General features: G+C 35.8%; 1 protein-coding gene across 8 annotated transcripts in view; it reads left to right on the top strand.

Annotated features, from left to right (window-relative positions):
- Positions 1–16,348, top strand: part of GALNT13 (polypeptide N-acetylgalactosaminyltransferase 13) — a 655,388-nt gene that overhangs the window by 424,065 nt on the left and 214,975 nt on the right. For all 8 annotated transcript variants that reach the window (XM_069574410.1, XM_069574411.1, XM_069574414.1 and 5 more), the window contains exon 8: positions 14,329–14,446. In XM_069574410.1, coding sequence (XP_069430511.1) covers positions 14,329–14,446 — 118 coding nt within the window. The remainder of the gene's footprint in view (positions 1–14,328; positions 14,447–16,348) is intronic.

The raw sequence follows: 16,348 nt of genomic DNA, 5'->3' as shown, positions 1-16,348 counted from the left end.
CATTACATGAAATTTGAGACTATTTTAAAGGTAATTTTAACTTTATTTCTGATAATATAAGTAGAAGATACATGGATTGAAAAATAAATGTGAAAAATATCTGTATTTTTAAGCAGAACACCAGTGAGCCAGTTCTTTAGTATTTTGTTATATTTACTTCCAGCGCATTTCTTTCCAAATACATTCATCCACAGTTTAAAAGTTGGTATATCAACTAAGTATCTTTCTATGCCATTAAACATTTTCACAAATAAAAATTTTAATGGTTGGTAATATCTAAATTATTTACTAAGCTCTTTTTCAATTTTTGATAGTCAAAGTCAACCTGAGAGTTTCTCTTTATTTTTTTGCCATTTGCATCTGTGATCTACAGTTTTTGCATATAATATAGTCTCTTTAGAATTATTCATTAAAGCAATATGAAATTTGTTTTACTATCCTGATACCTTTTGCCAGTTTGATTTCCCACTCCCCCAAAAAAATCATTGACTCCAATTTATCAGGAAGTATAATAAGTGAAATATACTTATTATGTAAAATCTGAGACAATATTTGTTATTATATAGTAGGAACTCATGATATATTTCTTAGTTTTTAGCTATCAGACTTTATTTTCCTCAGTCCAGTGAAAATTGCACTTTTAAATTGGATAAAAGAAACAGAGATAATGCCTGTGAGACACCTCTTTAAAATAAGAGATGCTAAAGAAACAGCACAGAGAAAGTGAAGTTTGTGCATAGAGTAGATTTCAAAAGAGTTGGCTTAAGAATGTTCAACAGTTCAACATGCATACCTACTTGTACTGAAATCTAATATATGTTGATTTTGAGAAAAAAATATTCTACCCCAGGTGGAATGTTTATATTCTTTGGAGAAAATAGCACCTTTATAGTATATTACTTCCTAATGGTTTAGGGGATAATTTGCCAGAGTTTCCTAGCAATCTGTTGAAATGAGATGGAAACAAGACTAGTACAGAAAGTTTACATGGTGATAAATAAACTATCATATTTAGATACTGAGTAATTAACAAAAACATTTTAAAACATCTGGCCCCATTTTTATTCTGACCCATCTGAAGCATTAAATGAAAAAAAAAAAAATTACACCATTTACCATATATCCTCTTTGGAAGTTTAGAGTTTTATCAGGTACTGAGGATTATGAAAAAGGATTTACGAAAAAGAAAAAAAAAAAACTGTTCCTTCTTTGGGACTATAGGTCTTTCAGTTCAGTTCAGTCTCTCAGTCACGTCAGACTCTTTGCAACCCCTTGAATCGCAGCACGCCAGGCCTCCCTGTCCATCACCAACTCCCGGAGTTCACTCAGACTCACATCCATCGAGTCAGTGATGCCATCCAGCAGTCTCATCCTCTGTCGTCCCCTTCTCCTCCTGCCCCTAATCCCTCCCAGCATCAGAGTCTTTTCCAATGAGTCAACTCTTCGCATGAGGTGGCCAAAGTACTGGAGCTTCAGCTTTAGCATCATTCCTTCTGAAGAAATCCCAGGGCTGATCTCCTTCAGAATGGACTGGTTGGAATCTCCTTGCAGTCCAAGGGACTCTCAAGAGTCTTCTCCAACACCACAGTTAAAAGCGTCAATTCTTCGGCGCTCAGCCTTCTTCACAGTCCAACTCTCACATTCATACATGACCACAGGAAAAACCATAGCCTTGACTAGACGGACCTTAGTCGGCAAAGTAATGTCTCTGCTTTTGAAGCACAGGTTAATGTATTTGATTCTAGTACTTCTTGATAAATGGATTCTTTGGTAGAAAAACAAGCCATTTGTCCCTGTTGGGCAGAACTTTAATTTTTTTCTTATCCTTTAAATATAGCTTTGAAATTATCTGTGTTTCATAGACTGCAGGATCTGAACAAGCTTCCTGCTCAGAGCCTAAGTTGGCATAACTCTTAAAGTAACAGTTTCTTCTGTACCAAAAGCTGCATCTTCTCACTCAAACATATGTTCAAATCAGTGTTGTGGTGTGCAATATTCCACTAAACTTCCCGCTTTTTTCTATCCAAAAACCTTTAATTACATTCAACATGCAATTATTCATTACTTACTAAAGAATAGTTTATGCCTTTGCTTATTTTCTTTCTCTTCTTCTTCTTTTTTTATATTGAGTATAGTTGACAGAATACAGACGGAAGGAGAGAAACTCACAGTATCTAAATTTTCTTTAGTTTCTAAACATTCACAGTGGTTAACCAATTGAAGTCATTATTTTTTTTATGACTTGAACAAAATCAAACTTATGGAACTATTTCAGCTATTTGCCTCACATTTCTATAAATAAAATACTTATGTTTTTCATCTCTCTTTATCATGCTTTATAATATGTGAGAAATATTATTAATGCAGAGCCAAAAGTGATTGTCTAGATACTGTGTAATTTGACCACTGCAAATAACAGCCGAAAGCTGAGCTATAGTCTCACAAATCTTCTTCAGACTTTTCTCCAGAGACTCTGGTTATTTGCCAAATAAGATTAAATAGAATCCTAGTATATCAAAGGATTAGTGAGAAGAAGTGATGTTTCAATAACTTTAAAAGAAATTGCTTTAAAGAGCAGTACTAACATTCACAGAAAAACATGGTACATTAATTTGGAGCTTGCAATCAGGAAAAGACTTTCAAATTAGCTATATCAAATATTTTGTTGTGTGAGTTATATGGATAACTGGAAGCTGGTTAGATGGAGAGATAGATGATTGATATATAGAAGGAATTTTTTTTCTCAACTGGACCATCAACTACTTGGGGGTCCCTGAACAAGATATTTAAATACACTGCAGTTTAATTTGGTTGATCAAATCTGTAGGGATTTTAAAGCCCTAAACTATTACACTTCTAATAAAAATTGATTAGAGTCTGAAAATAAGATAAAGCTGATTATTATCTTGACAAACAGATGTTTTCCTCTTCTTCATTAAAACTAAAATTTAAGTGTACAGTACTTGCTTAGTGCTGATACTGTTCTGAGTACCACATACATTAATGCATATCCCCAACTTATAGATGATCAAATTAAAGTACAGAAAAGGGACTTGCTGAAGGTCACATGGTGGAATTGAGCTTCAAGTCTAGTCAGTGCAGATACGAAGTCCACACTCCTAAAACTAACTAGCTTCATCTTAGAGTCTCTTTACTGTGTAACTTCTTTTCATACACATGGTGGTTATACCAGCCCAGTGTAAAATACAGCCTATATCGTGTTATTGCTGAAAATGCATCATTCCACTTTAGCATTACTGAATAATCAAATGTATTATATCACAATTTCTTATGCTTTATGAAGTTCTGACGAAAATCTTCAGCATTTTTCCTTACTGTGTGTTGTTATAAAGCTTTATATCTTTATTTCTAAAATACTATCAAACTCAATCCCCAAAATTCTTACTAGATGATAAGGTCTTTAAATATTCTGGAATTCATGAAGCCATCTTTATTATCAATTTAGCAGATGTAAGCAAAGAATTTTCTTTTTTTTTTTTCACAGTTTCAGAAATACAGCTGCAGGTAACTTTGACTTACAGTATGGACACAGGGATACATATTCTTTCTTGTTTATTTCACTTATTCAATAAATGTCTATTACTATTAAACCAATATATTAACTGTACTTATAGAAGTGGTAAGATGTTTATAGTAATAAATGTAATACTCAATAAGAAGTGACAATTGCCTCAAGAGAAACAGTGCTATAGCACAAGGAAGAAGGGAAAGATGACAGCCAGATAGGAGGGAAGAGGTTTGTACCAAAGCCAGCCTGTATGGACTACATAAATTTTACATTGACCTGGAGCAGGTTTAAACATTTAAGGGGACTTTACAAAGGAAGATTTAAGTGGCAAATGGATGAACAGATGTACTAAGGTTTGAAAGTGTGAAGCATTTACTGCAAATAGCTAAACTTTTTGCATATGTACATGTTTAGTTGCTTCAGTCATGTCCAACTCTTTGTGACCTCATGGATTGTATCCCCCCAGGTTTCTTTGTCCATGGGTTTTTCCAGGCAAGGATACTAGAATGGGATGCATGCCCTCCTCCAAGGGATCTTCCTGATCCAGGGATCAATTGAACCCATGTCTCCTGTATCTCTTGCTTTGGCAGGCAGGTTCTTTACTACTAGCGCCACCTGGGAAGCCCACTAAACACTTTACATACATAAAGATAGTTAAATGAAGGAGCTCATTGGGTAGCTCTAGATCACTGATGGCAAAATAATATAAAAATCTGAAATTTTTAAAATACAGATTTTGGAACATCTGGTTAATGTTTTAAGAGGAATTTTTATTTAGAGGAGTTAATCAGGGTATGGTTTGTAGAATACATTTTGGAAGTTGCAGACTGCAGAAGGAAGAACATTCCATAACAGTTAGAAATAAGGATGAAAATTGGATAACAGAGATAAGTGTCAAAAAATACTTAAAAAGGAGGAAGTACGTGGGAAATGACTGAATGAGGCAAATGATAAAGGTGCTGAATGGTGACTCAATGAAATAAAATCTGATGAATAAAGTCTTAGGACTTTAGAAGGAAATAGAGGTCTTTGAAAGAGAAGCAGACATGGAAGCACTTTCTCTGTTATATACACTGAGCAGAGTCAGGAAGAGTTTTTTAAGAAAGCATCTAGTGAGTGATTGAAAGAGCACAACCAATGCAGAAGAGAGAAGAGACTACATAGATTAAGAGTCAACCTCACAGAGGTGACACTAAAGGCCTAAGACCAAGTAAAGAGTTTAGAAAGAGAAAAGGTCCTCTGAGAGACCCTTGAGAAGACTACATTTTGAGATCTGACATCCAGCAACGGAAAGGAAGGGGCATCAGTAGGTATCATACAATATTCAAATTGGTAGAAGGGGAAAACTCTCTAGAACAATGCAGTGGGAGTCAGAGGTGAAAAGAATTTCAAGCAAGGAGGCTGATAGATTGTGTTAAATGCTTTCAAAGGAAAGGCTATTGAAGTTCATAATCAATAGCCTCTTCCAGAAAGAAGTTATTGCAGAGATGGGAGCAAGATCCAGATTCTAGTTAGAAGGTCAAGAGTTGAGGGAGTATATAAAAAGCATCCTTTCAATAAGGTCACCAGTGAAAGATACAGAAAATATATGTTCCTGGTTTAAGTGAGCAATAGAATGGAGTGAAGATGTAGTTTAGGACAGAACTTAATTGAGCAGTTTTGTAAGCTCGAAGGGATAATCTAAAAATCAAAGGCATGAAATACAGATGTAATAGTCAATGAACAGAGACTTCCCTGATGGCTCAGCCGGTGAAGAATCTGCCTGCAATGGAGAAGACCTGAGCTTGATCCCTGGGTTGGGAAGACCCCTTTGGGAAGGAAATGGCAACCCACTCCAGTATTCTTGCTTGGAGAATCCTATGGACAGAGAATCTCATGGATAGAGGAAGCTGGCAGGCTACAGTTCATGGAGTCACAAGGAGCTGGATGTGACTGAGCAACTCATTTTCAATAGTCAATGAACAGGTAGCTGAAAGATTGCAGGTATACCTTAGAGGTTGTGGGTTTGGTTCCAGGCTACTGCAATAAAGTGAATATTGGGTTAAAGTGAGTAATACATTTTCTGGTTTCCTGGTGCATTTAAAAGTTACGTTTATATCATGCTGTAGTCTATTAAGTATGCAAGAGCATTGCATCTAAAACAATATATATACCTTAGCTAAAAAATACTTGCTAAAAAATTCTAACCATTATCTGAGCCTACAGGGGTGAAGGGTCTTGCCTGGATGTTGCTGTTGATGCCTGCTGACAAATCAGGGTGGGCTCTCTAGAAAGTTGGTGTGATTGTAGAAATTTCTGAAGACAGTAAAGCTTACCACATAGATTGACTCTTCCTTTCACAAACTATTTCTCTGTAGCATGTAATGTTATTAGATAACATTTTATTTACAGAAATCCTTTCAAAATTGGAGTCAGTCCTCTCAAATTCTGTCACTGCTTTACCAGCTAAATTTATGTAGTTTCTAAATCCTTTGTTGTCATTCCCCAGTTTTCACAGACTCTTCACCAGAAATAGATTCCATCTCAATGAACTTTCTCTGCTCATTAATAAGAAGCAATTCCACATCTGATCAAGTTTTGTTATGAGTTTGCAGCAGTTCAGGCACGTCTTTAGGCTCCATCTCTAATTCTAGTTCTCTTGCTATTTCTACCTCATCTGCAGTTGTATCCTGCACTGAAGTCTTGAACCCCTCAAAGTCATTCTTGAGGATTGCAATTAACTTGTTCCAAATTCCTATTAATATTGATATTATGACCTCTTCCCATGGAGTGTGAATGTTCTTAATGGCATCAAGAAGGGTGAATCTTTTCCAGAAAATTTTCAATTGATTTTTCCCAGATCCATCAGAGGAATCGCTACCAGTGACAACTACAACCTAATGAAATGTATTTCCTAAAGATTAAGACGTGAAAATCAAAAGTACTGCTTGATCCATGGGCTGCAGAATGGATGTTGTGTTAGCAGGCATGAGAACAATAGTAATGTTGTTGTACATCTCCATGAAAGCTCTACGGTGACCAGATGAATTGTCAATGAACAATAATATTTTGAAAGAAATCTTTTATTCTGAGCAGTAGGTCTCAATAGTGAGCTTAAAATATTCAGTAAACCGTGTTGTAAACAGATGTGTTGTCATCCAGGCTTTGTTGCTCCATTTACAGGTAACAGGTAGAGTAGATACAGCACAATTCTCGCTTTAGGGTTTTCAGAATGGCAAAGTAGCATTGGCTTCAACTTAAAGTCACCAGTTTCACTAGCCCCTGATAAGACTATCTATCCATTGAAGCTTTGAAACCCAAGCATTGACTTCTCCTTTCTAGCTGTAGATGCTAAGATGGCATTTTCAGCCAACATAAGGCTGTTTAATCTACATGGAAAATCTGCTGTTAGTGTAGTGACCTTCCTTAATTATCTCAGCTAGAGTTCATATAATTTAAAGCTTCTACATCAGCACTTGCCTCTTCTCTTTGATTTTTATATTATAGAGACAGCTCCTTTCCTTAAACTGTATAAGGTAACCTGTTCTAGCTTCTAAACTTTCTTTTTTCTGGCTTGATAAAAGTGAAGAGAGTTAGGGCCTTGCTCTAGATTAAGTTTTGATTAGGAAATGTAGCTGATTTGATTTCCTATGCAGACCACTCAAATTTTCTGCATATCAGCAATAAGACTGTCTTGTTTTCTTATTATTCATGGTTTACTAGAGCAGCACTTTTAATTTCCTTCAAGAAGTTTTTCTTTGTATTCACAACCTATTTATTTGGTACGAGAGACCTATCTTTAGGCCTATCTTAACTTTTATCACAACTTCCTCACTAAGCTGACTCATTTCTACTTGTTTATTTGAAGTGAGATATGTGTGACTTTTTCTTTCACTTGAACACTTAGAAATCATTGTAGGGATACCAGTTGGTCTCAGGGAATAGGGAGGCCCAAGGAGAAGAAGAGAAATAGAGGAAAATTTGGATGGTATTGAAGTCAGAACACTAACAGCATTGATTGATTCTTGTTTATTCGCTCAGTCATGTCCAACTCTTTGCAACCCCATGGACTGCAAAACACCAGTCTTCCCTGTTCTTCACCATCTCCCACAACTGCAGCATGCCAGGAGTCCCTGTCCTTCACCATCTGTCAGAGTTTACTCAGACTCATGTCCATTGAGTTGGTGATGCCATCCATCCATCTCGTCCTCTGTCATCCCCTTCTCCTACCTTCAATCTTTCCCAGCATCAGGGCCTTTTCTTATGAGTTGGCTCTTCACATCAGGTGGCAAAAGTATGTGGAGTTTCAGCATCAGTTCTTCCAATGAATATTCAGGGTTGAATTCCTTTAGGATTGATTGATTTGATCTCCTTTCAGTCCAAGGGAATTTCAAGAGTTTTCTCCAACACCACAGTTCAAAAGCATCAATTCTTAAGTGCTCAGCCTTCTTTATAGTCCGTGAATAGTGCACTATAGGCTACATGAATACTGGAAACACCATAGCTTTGACTATGTGGTACTTGTGGGAAAGTCTCTGCTTTTTAATATGCTGTCTAGGTTGCTCATAGCTTTTCTTCCAAGGAACATATGACTTTTAATTTCATGCCTGCAATAATCATCTGCAGTGCTTTTGGAGCCCAGGAAGATAAAGTCTGTCACTGTTTCCATTGTTTCCCCACCTATTTGCCATGAAGTGATAGGACCAGATGCCATGATCTTCATTTTTTGAATGTTGACTTTTAAGCCAGCTTTTTCACATTCTTGTTTCACCTTCATCAAGAGGCTCTTTAGTTCCTCTTTGCTTTCTGTGATAATGGTGGTGTCATCTGCATATCTGAGGTTATTGGTATTTTCCCTGGCTTTCTTGATTCCAGCTTCTACTTCATCCTGCCCAGCATTTCACATGATGTACCCTGCATAGAAGTTAAATAAACAGGGTGCAATATACAGCCTTGATGTATTCCTTTCCCAATTTGGAACCAGTCCGTTGTTCCGTGTCCTGTTCTAGCTGTTGCTTCTTGACCTGCACACAGGTTTCTCAGGAGGCAGGTAAGGTGTTCTGGTATTCCCATCTCTTTAAGAATTTTCCACAGTTTGTTTTGATCCACACAGTTAAAAGCTTTGACATAGTTAATGACCCAGAAGTAGATGTTTTTCTGGAGTTCTTTTGCTTTTTTCTATGATCCAAAGGGTGTTGGCAATTTGATCTGTGGTTCCTCTCCCTTTTCTAAATCCAGCTTGAATCCACTGGAAGTTTTTGGTTCATGAACTTTTGAAGCCTAGTTTGGAGAATTTTGAGCATTACCTTGCTAGTGTGTGAAATGAATGCAATTGTGTGGTAGTTTGAACATTCTTTGGCATTGCTTTTCTTTGAGATTGGAATCAAAACACTTTTTCCATTCCTGTGGCCACTGCTGAATTTTCCAAATTTGCTGGCATATTGAGTGCAGCACTTTCATTGCATCATCTTTTAGGATTTGAAATACTTCAGCTGGAATTCCATCATCTCTACTAGATTTATTCGTAGTGGTGCTTCCTAAGACCACTTGATGTAACACTCCAGGATGTCAGGCTCTAGGTGAGTGGTCACACCATCATGGTTATCTGGGTCATTAAGATCTTTTTTTGTATAGTTCTGTGTATTCTTGCCGCCTCTTCTTAATATTTTCTGCTTCTGTTAGGTCCATAACATTTCTGTCCTTTATTGTGTCCATCTTTGCATGAAATGTTGCTTTGTAGAGATCTCTAATTTTCTTAAGAGATCTCTAGTCTTTCCATTCTGTTGTTTTCCTCTATTTCTTTGTATTGTTTACTGAGGAAGCCTGTCTTATCTCTCCTTGCTATTCTTTGAAACTCTGCATTCAGATGGGTATATCTTTCCTTTTCTCCTTTGCCTTTGCTTCTCTTCTTTTCACAGCTATTTGTAAGGCCTCCTCAGACAACCATTTTGCCATTTTACATTTCTTTTTCTTGGGAATGTTTTTGATCACTACCTCCTGTACAATGTCAGAACCTCTGTCCATAGTTCTTCAGGCACTCTGTCTATCAGATCTAATTCCTTGAATCTATTTGTCACTTCCACTGTATAATTGTAAAGGATTTCATTTAGGTCATACCTGAATGGTCTAGTGGTTTTCCCTACTTTCTTCAATTTAAGTCTGAATTTTGCAATAAGGAGTTCGTGACCCGAGCCACAGTCAGCTGCCAGTCTTGCTTTTGCTGACTGTATAGAGCGTCTCCATCTTTGGCTGCAAAGATTATAATCCATCTGATTTCAGTATTGACCATCTGGTGATGTCCATGTGTAGAGTTGTCTCTTGTGTTGTTGGAAGAAGGTGTTTGCTATGACCAGTGTGTTCTCTTGGCAAAAGTTTGTTAGCCTTTGCCCTGGTTCATTCCATACTCCAAGGCCAAATTTGCCTGGTACTCCAGGTGTTTCTTGACTTCCTACTTTTGCATTTCAGTCCCCTATAATGAAAAGGACATCTTTTTTGGTGTTAGTTCTAGAAGGTCTTGTAGGTCTTCATTAACTGATTAAGTTGCCTGTTTTATAAGGGCATGGTTCATGGTGCCCAAACTACAATAGTAATGTCAAAGATAACTGATTACAGATCAGCGTAGTAAATATAAAAATAATTTAAATGTTTGAAATACTATGAATTTACCAAAATTGACCCAGAGACATGGTGTAGGCAAATGCTGTTGGAAAAATGACACCAGTAAGGGCTTCCCTTGTGGCTCAGTCGGTAAAGAATCCACCTGCAATATATTGACCTGGTTGGGAAGATCCCCTGGAGGAGGGCATGGCAGCCCACTCCAGTATTCTTTCCTGGAGAATCCCCATAGACAGAAGAGCCTGGTGGGCTACAGTCCATTGGGTCACAAAGTGTCAGACACAACTGAGCAACTAAGCACAGACTCGACTCAGAGTTGCCATAAATCTTCCATTTGTAAAATACACAATATTGTTGAAGCTCAATCAATGTGTGATTTAAAAAGAAAACAAAAAGAAAAAGTGTGCGTATAGTCAGAAAAGAGCTGACTGAGGCAAAAGAATGAATACTATTCCACATTCAGAGGAGAGAAGACATCCCCCCACGCCCCATCGAGACAAGAAGAAGGAAGAGGCCCTGAGAAACACACAATATTAACATAAAGATTGAGAGAGGTTAGAGTTCCTGACTGAGAGAGCTTAGAATTTATGCATTGCCTTAATCTTCAGTTTTTTGAGAAGAGTCTGAAACTTTTGGGGAAGATGCATATAAGATGAGACAAACAGATAAAAGTAAACAGATAAAAGGATTGTTAGCTGTTCATGGCCTGAGCAGACAATCAATAACATGGACTTTTATCATGACCAGATGACCTCAGCCTATTGCTATTTCAATGATTCTCGAGGTTTTAGGAACAGAAATGGATGAAGAATGGTAAGTTTACCCAAGAACTAATATTTCTTGTTGTTGTTCAGGCGCTTGGTCCTGAATGACTCCTTATGACCCCATGGACTGCAGCAGGCCAGACTTCCCTGTCCTTCACCATCTCCCGGAGTTTGCTTAAACTCAAGTCCATTGAGTCAGTGATGCCATCCAACCATCTCATCCTCTGTCATCCCCTTCTCCTACCTTCTATCTTTCCCAGCATCAGGGTCTTTTCCAGTCAGTCAGCTCTTCTCATCAAGTGGCCAAAGTATTGGAGCTTCAGCTTCAGCATCAGTCCTTCCAATGAATATTCAGGACTGCTTTTCTTTAGGATTGACTGGTTTGATCTTGCAGTTCAAGGGACTCTCAAGAGTCTTCACCAACACCATAATTCAAAAACATCAATTCTTCAGTGCTCAGCCTTCTTTATGGTCCAACTCTCACATTCATACGTGACTACTGGAAAAACCATAGCTTTGACTATACAGACCTTTGTCTGTATAATATTAATATTAATAAAAAGAATGTAGTCAGGCAAGGAGAGAGAACCTAGTGTGCTCAGCTAGGTGTTTACTGACATAGTAGGATCTCAGAGAGTGGGTGGGAGGAGGGAAGTAAATGATTTGTAAAGGGAGATAGTCTGTGAGAATATGGAGTAGCCAAAGAACCATATCATCAAAGGGACTTCCATAGGATTTAAATAGGAAGCATTAAAAAATTGAAGCTTGTATTTAGTGCAGCAGATTTCAAAGTTCAGCATCTTGGATCTGAAGTGTTTTTAGATGATTTTGCAATCCAAAATGAGAGCATGTATATGGGGAGCCAAAATTAATTGAAGGACACTTAAGACTTTTGTTAGAATGATTAACATTAGCCACTATAAAGATTTATTACCAAGCCTTATTAACTATTTATAATGTGCCAGACACTATGCTAAGTACTTTAGTTCTATTTACTCAGTTCATCTTCACCTACTTGCTGTGTGGTAGGTAACATTCACAGCCATTTGGCTGATTACTTTCCCCCCCAATATAATTGATTGAATTGTTTGGTGTGACATTGTAGAGATGTTTAAAAAGATCATCTTAGCTAACTCAACTATAATCAAGGTTTTATATTTTCTAAATACCCTGAACACTTAAGGTCTGCACAGGTGTATGTAAATAGTTCATGGGCGACATTACAGAGCAGTTAACTTAGAATAGAACATGCTACATAGCACTGGCTATGGCTGTAGATATTATTTAAGGCAGAATAATATCTCTGAACTGTTTGAGAGAGCTAACTGCTATTTCAAATACACAGAAAAAAAAGTCCTAGTAGGATCCATCTTCAGAAAATACAAGATTTTTTTTTTTTGAGCAATTGCAAATTTTTAAAAGATTTTGTTACTTTAAAAGTGAAACTTATTTGAGCCATTCTTATGATTAAAATGTAATTTATTGTTGCCATTTATTATATATTTCTCACATATTTGTAGGAATCATCACCAACTATAAGATGAAATTCAATACATGTATTTAAGTTAAAGGCATTTGTTCTTTACTAGTAAATATACAAGTGAATGGGCACTCTGAACTGATCATTAAAAATGCACCATTTAACATTCTTAAGCACTTAGTTACATTATAATAGGATAATTGCAGCAATTTCTGTTCCTCATTTCATTAAATAGACTATTCAGCAGTGTGGTACCTTACGTAGTTATTTCCATGGGCTTCAAAAACCCCGGTCATGTGAGGGTCATGGCTACTTCGTAATTGGCATCTGCTTAGCTTTGTTACTGTTTCTCATTACAACTCAGTAGGTCAATGACTCTGTCCGTGATAGGAACCCAGCAAGACTAGAAGCAATAAAACAGGTCAGACCACGTGAGGCTCTGCTGCTGCAACTGAGGGACAGTTAGTTGCCTGAGTGTAAAACAGTGACAGCACTGGGAGAAACAGAGAACTCTGTGATATGGTAGGTATCCCAGTACAATATTATATTGAGGTTTTTCAATGAAATACACTGTTCAGTTAGAGGACATGAGCACATCCTGTGGCAGAAGAGGATATAATTTTGAGAAAAAACATTGAGTTTTCTAACAATCTCAAACTGCCATTGAATAACACAGAGGTTAATCTGAGTATACTTTATACCAGGCCCTTGGTATCCAAGGTTCCTCCACATCAGATGACTCACCCAACACTGGATTGTGTAGAAGTGTGGCATTTACTGTTTAAAATATTTGCATATAAGTGGACCCAAGCAGTTCAAACCCACATTATTCAAGGGTCAAGTGTACCTGAATGAACATCCTAAATCTAAGTTACTAGACCAGTGTTTCCGATCTAGTAAATTTAGCAGCACAGTAGAATCACTTAGGACCTTTACACACTATCGAAGATCTGGACCCATTCCTGGCCAATTAAATCTAAACCTGAGAGAATTACCAAAACGTGGAAGTGTAGTTTTTTCAGGGTGTGTCAAGTGCTGCTAATGTGCTATGAAGCTTGAAAATCTCTATTCAGAAATAATCATTGGTTTATAGATAGATTCATTTGTGAACTAGAACTTTCTTTTTCAGTTTCAATATATACTGCTTTTACAGAAAGACTTTGTGTAGGTCACTGATTTTAATTAATCTTTTAAGATCAATAATTATTCCTGGTGAAAGTTAGCACCTGATTTCTTAGTTTCTACAGAGAAAATTTGAATGTGAGAACCAAAATCATTTATTCCTAGTAAAAAGTTTTGCATCTGTGCCAAATGTCCTTCTAAACCCGTGAATAGTATACAGGATTTATGTTTGTCTATAGGGTTATATGATTCATTTTATCATTTTAATTAGGTAAAACAATTAGCTGTAGACAATTAGATGTGAAGCTATTATGATACTTATGTAACTATTATTAGATACTTAATGCCTATAAATATTTCACAGCACTTTTTTTCCTATTCAAATAGATTGTAGATCTTTTCATAGAGAAACCATTTCCATAAGTTTCTGGAGTTCATATTAAAATAATTTATAATTAGGTGACAGGATCACAACTAGAAGTTTCATGACTAGTTCAGCTCTTTAAGGATAGTGATAAGAACACAGATTTCTCTTCCCTATGCCTTTCACACAGTATGTATATGCCCCTGTCTTAAATGGCCAGTGTTCCTTATATCTATTTGATCACCCATAAGAAAAACTATAGGCTAATCTAAGTTTAGTTTTACAGAAAATGTGAAATAAAATGCTGTTTATTAATTTTAAAACCTCTTATAATTTGGCTTTATGTTTCCAGTTTGAAATTTTTAAGTATACTGCTTTTTATTTAAAATGTTTTAGAAATACTTGCTATAGTCTCATTAAACTCCACATATTGTTTTCAAAAGATATTCTTTTGTTTTTGTTTTTTTTCAACTAGGACCCCAACTATGGCTGGTGGCCTATTTTCTATTGACAGAAACTACTTTGAAGAGATAGGAACTTACGATGCAGGAATGGATATCTGGGGTGGAGAGAATCTTGAAATGTCTTTTAGGGTAATTTCATTTTACTTTATTTTTTGATTCTGAACATACTATGCTGTAGCATGCATGTGTACACTCAGTAATTTACTGTCAGATCTTTTTTGTGAAGTGATACAAATTACTGATCAGTTGGTCATTTTAATACTTGTTTAGAAGCTAGAGTCTTCTTGCATGCAATATTTACCATTAAATGGGAAATTAGAGGCATTTTTAAAATTTTCAAAGTAATTCTTGTATACATAGTTCAAAGGTATTAGCGCTTTTAGTTTTTTAATTAAAGAAGGGCTTTATTTTTGAAATAAAACATTACCCTAAAGATCACTTGGTGTTTTTGAACTGAAACTTGAAAGTGTTATGAAATATGTATTTACAAGTGCTGCTTGAGGTTATTCTCAAATACCTTTAAGAATAACCTGTGTTCAAAGGCATTCTGGATAATTCAAGTAGCATGACTGTTTTCGCAATCATAGACATTATTGTTTGATGAATAAGTTGCATGCAAATGTACTTTTTAAATGGCCTTCCAAGTAAACAAAAATTAAGAATTAATCCATCATATATCTGATACTAGGAAATATATTAATAATTTTAATGTTGCATTTGAAAATTTTAAATATGAACACATAAGTGTTCCTTCTTACTAAGAAATCATGAGGAATAACATACTGTTTTTTTCTTCAAACCACATTCAATATCATTTAAAAATTAGTTAAATTAGTAGTACTGTTGTTTTTTCCTTCTATAATTTGACATGTTATTTGAAACACTATTGTTTTGCTGCATTATTTGTACAACAAAATTATTACAGTTTAGATATATTTATCTATGAAGTTCAAGAGTTATGCCTTTTAATTTCTCATTTAGAAAGTAAGCTTTATCATTCACAAATATAAATATATTTGATGTTATGTAAGCAAATGTCAAAATCTGAGAATAAGTATTACTTTGAGTTTATATAATGTGAAATTTAATGGATCTTGAATAATATGGATTATTTTAGAAGCACTAGGATGTCTTTGTTATACAACTTTTTGCCTATAAATCTTCCTTACAGTCCAGTGTCTGAGATCATTAGTTAATGGAATTTTATTCTTTCTATATTTGTTTATATATTTATAGTCCAGTGGAACTTGCCCCACAAGGCTTAATAGCATACTTAGGATTGTCTTCTTCCTGTCAAGTATGTGATTCATCTTTGCACAATCTTTGGAACATTTGGAGACCCGAATTTTTTACTCAGTGTAGTTCTCAAAGTACAGAATGTAAAAGCTAACAGTTAAAAAAGAAAGAAGGAAATAGATGGAAGGAAGGGAGTTATAAAGGAAAGAAAGTATATTCAAAAGATTAAAAACAGTTTTCTCATATCCTTAGACTTAATGAAGAGAGTATTTTGAACATTAATTAACCAATATTCCTTGAATGCTGTGGTTGAAATTCATAAGGGAAAAAACCAACATAGCAACATTAGTAATATCTAGTGATCCTGTTGCTCATCTTTTTCCCCTTCTTTTCTACCCGTCTTATTCACCTTCTTTCTGCTCACCTGTTAAGCTTGATTCTCTGTCAATAGACTCTCCTTACCTTCATCACAGAGCTCTCAGAAATGGATGGGTGATCTTTACCTAACTGATTGAAAGATGCGTTAGGGAAGAAACTACTTAGGAAAGAATTTAGTGGAATAATATGATACATCTTTGTAAGAAATGAAGTACTCATAAGCGAATGTTCTTTGAATGTTTAAAACATGCATTGTCTTTAGTTTCCGTATATTATCAGCAGAAACAAACTGTGTATTTTGCTCTTTATTAGTCTCTTGATTTGTGTTTTACTTTTCTTTGTGTGACATGGATATGTGTTTATTTAATAGTTGGTACCCTGGCTGAGGAAGATGTTGAATAAGAGAAAATGCTAGAA

Source organism: Ovis canadensis, chromosome 2 (assembly GCF_042477335.2).
Source record: "Ovis canadensis isolate MfBH-ARS-UI-01 breed Bighorn chromosome 2, ARS-UI_OviCan_v2, whole genome shotgun sequence".
Taxonomy (NCBI): Eukaryota; Metazoa; Chordata; class Mammalia; order Artiodactyla; family Bovidae; genus Ovis; species Ovis canadensis.
Note: the sequence above shows the minus strand (reverse complement) of the source record. Positions and strands in the feature narration are given on the sequence as shown.